This window comes from Haemaphysalis longicornis, unplaced genomic scaffold, assembly GCF_048455015.1.
Source record: "Haemaphysalis longicornis isolate Haplotype H1 unplaced genomic scaffold, Haemaphysalis longicornis Haplotype H1 scaffold_7, whole genome shotgun sequence".
Taxonomy (NCBI): domain Eukaryota; kingdom Metazoa; phylum Arthropoda; class Arachnida; order Ixodida; family Ixodidae; genus Haemaphysalis; species Haemaphysalis longicornis.
In genome coordinates this window covers 75,062,195-75,071,010 of record NW_027526422.1, presented here as the reverse complement: position 1 = coordinate 75,071,010, position 8,816 = coordinate 75,062,195, and the positions used below count along the sequence as shown (strand labels likewise).

General features: G+C 49.5%; 1 protein-coding gene across 1 annotated transcript; it reads right to left on the bottom strand.

The window, feature by feature from the left end:
* Window positions 1–360: 360 nt before the first annotated feature.
* Window positions 361–8,304, bottom strand: LOC144144496 (sodium- and chloride-dependent glycine transporter 2-like). The gene is made up of 3 exons (XM_077675966.1): window positions 8,194–8,304; window positions 5,459–5,617; window positions 361–713 (listed from the first exon to the last, which is right to left on the bottom strand). Exons 1-3 carry the CDS (start codon window positions 8,302–8,304, stop codon window positions 447–449), a joined length of 537 nt encoding a protein of 178 aa, XP_077532092.1. The 3' UTR covers window positions 361–446.
* Between the last annotated feature and the right edge of the window lie 512 nt (window positions 8,305–8,816).

Genomic DNA, 8,816 nt, shown 5'->3' with positions numbered 1-8,816 from the left:
GGCACATTTCCCTTAAGTGTTTTACCGATTCCTGTGAAAGAGGGATCACCTCGCTTTGTCCGTGGCTTGTCCCTTGGCGTCCGTGTACACAGTGTTGCGCATGCGCGAGGAGCATTGGATTGGATTGGATTTGGATTGAATTTGATTGGATTAAAGTGAATTGTATCGGATTGGACTGGATTGGAATTTTCTACCTGTACACACGCGTTGTCACTCATTTACATGCGCGAGTGGGCAATGCCATGAGTGATTTACGGTAAGACCCATCCTCAGAGCTTCGCCCACTAGTCATGATTCACTTCATGGAGATGCCTGAATTTTTTTTATATAAAAACGTTCAAACTTCTACCCGTAACTCCACCGGGAGCCTGTCGCTAATGCCATCGCGCACGCCATCTTCGAAGCTCCCGCGTCGAGGCTGACAAGTCCGAGAGCTGTGCGAACACCTACGAGACAGCGGCTGGCGCGTTGGCCGCTGGGACGGGGGCGTGTTTTTTAGGCTCGGCAGGGGGCGATGCGGGCCCGGGAGATGCGGCGGCGGCCTGGTCGCCACCGGCTTCGGGGGGCAGAGCCGACCCCTCTGGGATGAGCGGCTGCTCCTGCTCGCTAAGGGGGTGCATGCCCCGCTCCTGCAAGAAGCGCACGTACTCCCGGTACTCGTCGGGATCCTTGGGCCCCCAATCGGGCACCGGACGCAGCGCCTTGCGCACGTCCTGCGGCCGGGGAGAGCAGGCACGGATGTACACCCAGCGTTAATGAAACTTGCTCGTAAAAACCGGTACATAGCATTCGGAATAAAGTTTAGCGCAGGACAGACAACTCAAAAGAGGCAAACGGGACTGGCATTTCCCGCCAGTCTCTCTCGTGTTGTCTATTCTGCGCTAACTTTTATTGCATACACTAAGTCAGCGACGGTGAGGTCAGTGGAGGTCTGCGGCAGAGGCAAGCTTCCTCCTGAAGTGGACACAGGGCATGGAGGAGAGAGCCGACTCAGGAGAGACCCTGAGGTCACTTTTTGTGAAGCCGCTCCGGCGCGCCGAGACGACCACTGAGCTCACTACCCTTTTCCGTTCTTTTCTTCCGCTCCTTGGTTTCTCCGCCGCCACTTCCGTTCAAAGAGCAGCTGATAAGGGACGCTGGGGCACGCGAATGCCAAAGAATGCTGCTGACACCATAGAGTTTCATACTAATATATACTAGAGGGAAATCTGTCGCTGCAGACATATTATCTCTATGCTGCAGACACGGGCCGCCGTGTGCGGCGCCATTGCTGCTAGCGACGTTCCTCGCCTACTTGGCTTAGATAGCCATATGGCTTCTTTTTTGTCTAGAAGCCAAAATCGACAAAAAAGGGTAACATTTTTTTCTCGTTCATCGTGCATGAAACTTCTACATAATTATTGGAAAATTAATTTTTCTGGAGGTTTAATTTTATAATAAAACAAATTTGATGAACCTTCTACCAGAATATTGTTGCTTTTTGCAGCCAGAGCCAACTTTTCAGCCTGTTCAGGAGCCATGCCAAGGACAAGTGGAACGTGCCTGCCCGGTACATGACAGAACACTCGCCGAAGAGCGGTTCCCGTAGACAGTGGCGCCAGATTTCCCTGTAGTGTATATTAGTATGAACCTTTATGGCTGACACCGCGAAAACTGTTGTTCATATTGTCACGGGACGTGGCGGACAATCCCCGTGGCGCCATAGCCCACCACCAAGGATGGTGACGACGAAGAAGAGCTGGTGCGCCGCGCCTCAGATCATTATAAATCTCATGGGGAGAGAGCGGTCAGACACGGAAGTCTTACCGCTAGAGTAGGGCCCCAAACCAGCCCCTACTTATAATACTGTCCCCTTGTTTTGAGAAATGCGATAAAATCATCTAGGAGAGCGTTATTTTGCAGAACGTGGGGTGGACGCAGAATACTTATTTGAGACGTTAATACTATTTTATTTCTATAAGCTTCTATTTATGTGTCCTTAGCTCACTGTCACCGAATTAAAAAAGGCGAGAGACGCAGAAGATATTGTCACGGGACGTGGCGGACAATCCCCGTGGCGCCATAGCCCACCACCAAGGATGGTGACGACGAAGAAGAGCTGGTGCGCCGCGCTGCCAGGCCGGGCTCCGTTTTGGCATTATGTAAATAGTTCTTTAACCATTATGTAAATACATCGCTTCATCGCTACATGGTCCGTGTAATCTGCCGCCACGTAATAATATCTATAGTTCTGCCGGAGCGTCGTAAGAACTGCCCGGAGTGGCTCGCCAGATTTAGCCGCCGCAGCTGTAAAGAAGTAAGCAACACTGTCTGCGGGCGTCCTTAAAGTGACGTAACTTCCTCCACACTTACTGCAGTGCGTTGGGGATGCTAAGGGCCACTCCTGACATTCTTTCCTCCATGACAGATGACGATGGTGTTGATAAAGAAAAAAAGAAAACAAGTTTATCACAGCAACGACTGTTGCGTTAAGTGAACGCTTCATTGGGAATCTACTGAAGCGTGAGGGAGCAAAACAAAGGTACATGTTGGCTACTGCGCTGGAAATTCGTTCCTATTTTAAGGAGGGGGCGAAAAAACCGGATTCACGCAGCCATAGACTATCGAGTTTAGGCGTCTTTTTCATCGACACTTCTGGTTGTTGTTATGAAGTGTTGTCACAATACTCGCATTTTTCAAGCAAAGCTTTCCTAATCTCGTCGAGCGGTTTCACCGTCGCGGGAAATTTCACCTTCATTTGACCGCAGCTGTGCCGTATCCTTGGCACTGCATCACGTGACCCGAACGCGACCCGACGGCCGAGTTCGCTAGCCGCCGCCGCCGTTGCCGCTGCAGGGTTTGCGCATGCGCTCTCCGCAGCTGGGTCGACGCCTGACCGCGTGACTCAGCGCGCGCATGCGGGTTCGACCATGGATGAAAGCGAGGCCGGGCCGTCTTCTCCGAGCATTGCGCGGGAGCTGGAGGCTTTGAGCCGTCGTCGGCAAGCGGCGTCTGACCACCCCGCGGATATCGCCCAGCCGGCTACTTCGCTGGAGAGGGCCCGGAATTTCAAGCGCGCGAAGCTAGCGTCGGAAACTGAGGAAGGGCGAGCCGTTCGGCTCGGAAAGTGCCGGAAGCGGGACCACAACCGTAGACAAAGGCACGCTTTAGACGAATAGTATAATAATTACAGCTAAATCAAAGGTTAACCAAGTGAAGCCTAGACTAAACCAGGCTCAGCTTAGCTTTCGCTTTGCATATCCATGGTTGGCTGAGCTAATCCGCAGCCATTGTTTTGCATTGAGCTTCTTTGCCAATCACTTGTTAGTGATTGTGTCATGGTAGAGGGTTTGTTTACGAGCAACACCGACAAGATTTCGCCTCCAAACTCGCAATTCTTTAATATCAGTGCCCCGTCGTTTGTGCGCTTTGTGAAGTTTGTTTTCCCTCATAGTGAAGCGCTTTACGGAGAAGCACGCTTTACAGGAATGAACTTAATCGTTCTCGGCACGATGCCAATGGGGTACGCTACGCTTTGTGCTGCGTGATGTGTGTTGGGAATTCGGGGTGGCGACAACACACGCTGTGGGTTGCTGGTGCTGAGGTAGTTCCTTTACCAGAGAAGAACATATGCACAACTGTCAGGCACTTAAAGGAGCCATGAAGAGAAAACACAAGTTTGGTTCATTCAAAAGATTGTCTCGTTAGAATCATACTGACACCACTTTTAACGTAAATTTCGCTCAAATAAGCTACATAATTAGGAAAAACGGGAATGGTCATGCGACCCACCAGCTCATTTCCCGCAACAGAACCTATGATGTCACATGAGCTAAGCTCTGCGATTGGCTGAGGCTGGCAGAAGCAGACGCAAATTAGGTAGAGCTTACAAACTAGACGAACGAGCTATTTGCGCTTAAATTTAGGGCACATTCTTTACAAAGCAATAAGAATGATGGGACAAACAGTGGAAGTTACGAAAGCACATGTAAACATAGAAGTACTGATGCGTTCTGCTGTTCATACTGCGCACAGCATGCTTGGTTTAGCTTCACAGCACTACGGGGCTTGGGGTTGTCTCAGACGACACTGGCCGATTGACGCAAGCAACGGTGTCTTACGTGACCCCATTTGTCGAGCGAGCACTGTTTCAGGGAACGAATATTTTCTCCCAGAACAAAAACAAGCCAGGTTTAAATGCGGGCAAAAACAAACCAAACGCTTGCCACGGTATGGTGGCGCCATCTAGGTTACGGAACGTAAAGAAACGCGGGAACAAACCAACACCGCTGTACAGGGTGGAGACAACCTTTGAACGGTCCCGTGCCGCCGCAATTGGGCCAACGGGCTCAACGCGTTATTCTTTTCGTTTCCCACGAGACCTAGCAACGCGAAACAGACAATATGATTCAAACTTCTTCAGTAAACCGCGTTGCGGCGATAATTTTAGCGCGGTTTTGACACAATGACTTGCTTCTTCGGCGAGCGAGCAACCGAAAATGGCGGCGCCAGCGTATACGTGTCTCTACCCTGTACGGTGGATGCGTGAATGAAGGTACTCTAGGCTGCAGAGCGGTCGGTTCCTGTGATGTCATTTGGGACCACGAAAACGCACGATTGAGCGGGAAAATCAAAATTTTAACCTAAACTGTTTAATTCCTCAGTGAATAAAGCACCGTTTGTATCCGGACAAGCGCTGGGGGCACTATAAAACACGAAATCTTTCGAATAAAACCAACTTGCATTTTCTCTTCATGGCTCCTTTAACACACAGACGACAAAGGAGGAGTAAGAAGAGGAGGAGGTAAAAAAGAAAGGAAAGGCAAGGAGGTAAACGTATATTGGACGCGTTCTGTACGAATACCGAGAGCTTTAATGGCCTGCTTTCCAAATGGTACGCGATAGGTAAACGGCTGCAAAGTTACACAAAGTCAAAGTAAATTTATTTTTTCAACATCGCGTTCAATGTTAATTCCACCCGGACGATTCCCCAAAGCTGGTACAGTTCACCATCTGACTAGAACCACGTGCCATTTCTTGTGGTGATTGGGTGGCTCGCAAGTTCAGCCTGCAGTTCTAAGTCTGCGCGCGGGCTGAGCCTACAGCTTGCTTAGAAAATAAACCCGCAGTCTGGTTCTGCTCACCTTTCAAATCACTAATCTTTGTTCCTGTGGGTCCCTTAAATAATCCTCAACAGAAGCGTCCTTTTAGGATGTAAAGGATACTACCTCCCGTATAGATTAAATCCGTATTCGAGAAAATTATTTCAAGCTGTGGTCAGTCACCTCATCTATAGCAACTTTCTGGGAATACATTTAAGGTTCTTACTTCCTACCCGATATCCCTGCACGGCCTGATTCATAATGGAGGCGTGGACATGCTTGACGACGTAAGTTCAGATCCAGGGCGTCTGCGAACGGTTCGTATTCGTTTTCGTCGCTTGCAGTGTGAATGAGCTTTAAGCATTCAACGGACTCACCCATCCGCACTTGTACCAGTGGTAAATGGCGAAGCCGGCCATAATCTGCAAGGCCACGGTGACCGAGTAGAAGCCGATTCCGGTGGCCCACGAAGGGAACGTGTACTCGCCCAGTTTGAGCGGCTCGCTGTACAAGAACACGTCCGCAACCGCGATCCACTGCGAGGACACGGCCGTGAAGGCCGGTTATACGTTTAGAAGCGTGTTCACCAGAAACGGCACGGACGTTTGCAGGGACCACGTGATGGCACCAGTACTACTGAGATCATCTGTAGTGCACCAGGGGCGGTATTCTCGTAAGTGTCCCCTTTGAAAACGTCCCTTTTGCGTCCCTGGCATCGTGACGTACTTCCGGTTAAGCAGTGGGCGTTGGCAGTAGGTTTGCCGCACTTGCGCTACGTCACTTCCGGTTGTTTGCTTTTAGCCAATCAGGGCTCGCCAAAAGGGACACTTTTGAAAGGGACGCAAAAGGAACAAAACTCGAGAATACCGCCCCAGAAGATGTGTAGCATGGGATTTCAGGAAGGACAGAGTAGGTCGAAAAGACGAGGAGACGAAGTTACAACGCGCGCAGTACACCGAACAGAATCACCATTGTATTGTTTCGTCGATAGAAATTTTCGCTGTACCTACACGGCCGCCCTCTAAGTTGCGACAGATCACCATGCATTGCAGAGACAGTTGTCACTGGGGAAGGTCTCCACACGTCTCGGCCGCTGGTTTCTTCGCCTACACGGGTACAAACTTTGCCGTTGCGCAAAAGTAAAAAAAAAAATAAAACTCTTTACGGAGACTTTCTTTTAAAGACAATAGCCTTTTTTGGTCTACTTCAAGGGGAAAATTTTTGTCTGTCTGTCTGTATGTTAGACTGTGATAACTCGATTTAGCCAGCCCGCCGAAGTGAAACAGACCCTGCGCAATAATGCTATATACTCACGCAAAATATAAACGACTAAGTCTAGTGTTAATGTTCATATTTGTCGACATTGTTGAACAAGAACAGGAGATTACGCAAATATAAGGCAAAAATCAATACATGAGTGATATTTGGAGCGTTCCTTTATACAAAATTTACGGATACTTGCTTCTTTGAGAAGAAATAAAATACTACATCAACTGCAGAAAACTGTCGCTTGCCGTTGCCCGCGCTATCTGGCGAAATTCTAAAAAATCAAACGGCAACGGCAACGAAAGGTTCCACTAGACAGGTTTCGCGTTCCGCCTGGAACACTCGTGGAGTAGGGCAACGTGGTTCTACAGACGTTGTAGTAGGGTACCTCAATTCACGCGCATCTCCGCCGTACGGAGCGCTGGCATCGAGGCACCCGACTTGGAGCTGTGGAACGCGGTAAATTTAAATTGTCTTGAGCAAGCCTCCAGCGTGTTATCTTGGAAGGAACGAGACGGGAGAGAAACAGCTAGGGAGGTCAGCGGGAAATAGAAGGGATGCATTCACCTTGCCAGGGGCGCCAGTCGACTATCGTGCAACGGCACGAGCAGATACGTGGCCAGTTTTTTTTTTACTTTCCCCTCGATTGTGCCTTCGCACCATCGCAGGTTACCATCTAACCAAGGGGCTAGACAATTACGTTGACGTCAATGACCTTCCCATTTTGTCGACCGTCCGCGAGCAGGCACCTGCTGCCGCACAATAATTAACCACATCCCCAGTGCCACACAGCCACTCAAAAGTTATTTCCGCGGCAAGCTAAACCAAGCGAAGCTTGTTGATGTTACACTATACCGTTCCAGAGCACCATCCTTATGTCCCTAAATGAGTTCCTGCTACTCCACAAATACTCACCGGCAGATTTAGCTGCTATTCACAATTGCCCCAACACCATCTTCTAGAGAATTATGATCCTATCTGTACTCGTTTCTTATGGCCTCGGCTGTATACTTGTGCCGCTGGCAACATGACTTCGTGCGTGCACCTCCTGTAAGCAGCGACAACGCCCTTCTTCACTTCCTGATGGACCTTTCCTGCCTCTTCCCTGCTAGGCCAAAATATGATTTGCCAAGTTGGCCGTTATGTTCAACTACTTTTGGCCACCTGTGTAGTGCGTGCAAGGCGTATATCAGCTTCACACTATTGTCTTTGGCACTTTGGGTTTACGCGTTCTACCTATAGTATTCACACAGCGGAAGACCTCAATGCGGCGGAATTCCAGTCTCCTGCTTTCTGAACGCGGCGGAAGATGCCGCTAGTGCTCGTATAGCTTGTACTCACTGGCGAGGCACGCATGTAGGCAACCATGTAAGTGCACCGTTAGTGGTTACTTCGGGCTAGCTTCGCGGGATGGCGGTACTTGCCCGTGCTAAGCACATTATTTGTTTCGGACGTTCCAAACTCTACCCCACCGAACGCAAAGTAATGCCTCGAGTACAATGTGAGTGCGATTAATAACATCCCTGCTGAAGCCACCGTTGAGAATCTGGTTGAAACGGAGAAGACGACGCACGCCGGTGTTTTTTTTTTCTTGGGCGTGTGGGCGCAGTGGCACCAGCAGCGCCATCTCCGTGGCGCATCGGCCATGTCCGTGGCCGTTTCCAGGGTTGCGAAGAAACTGACGGCTAAACTTTTGAATGAATACCACCTACACAATACTAAAGTTTGGGCAGAAAAGGGCACTTGTGACTGTTTCTCTTCCTCACACTGAAATTACGTATATATACGCTTCAGGGATCTTTAGATTGCTCCAGGTTGCAAATAGAAGACAAAGACATGGACTCACCAAGAGACACGCGGGACAGCAGGCGGCCCAGCAGATCTTCAGTGCCAGGCTCGGCTGAGTACCGGACATGAACTCCACGTCGGCGCAGAAGCGCTTGAGCCCTGGGCGCATGATGAGAACAAGATAAGCTACATGCTCAGCTCGAAGACAGAAAGCGTGTTTGTGCATTACGCTTATCCTCACGTTGTTGCGAATAGATTTAAAAGTGCGTGCGGTGTAGTTATTGACGCATGCCGTGTTTGCACGATTCTAACGCGCACCTTTTTTTTTTTCGCTAAAAGAAGCCTTAAAATTTGCGTGCGCGTTACAATAGGGCTCAAAACCTAAATCTGATTTCAATGTTCACCGCATTTGTTTTAACGCCAGCAGCAGCTGGATAAGCAAGTGTATGAAGCACAAGCGAATTCGCTGCCACAGTTGCATGCGTAAAATAAAATGTCTTCTGTCAGGTACGTGGTGCCACGTCTTTTTTGCACCGGCGCGGTTGGATCTGCTTGAAATCATTTTTTTTTCATAAGTAAACTTACCTGCACGTTACATTCAGGGGCGCGTTACAATCGCTCAAATACGGCATGTTCTTGATGTCAAGTACAGAGATTTTTTTATCACCGAAGTCACCTGAT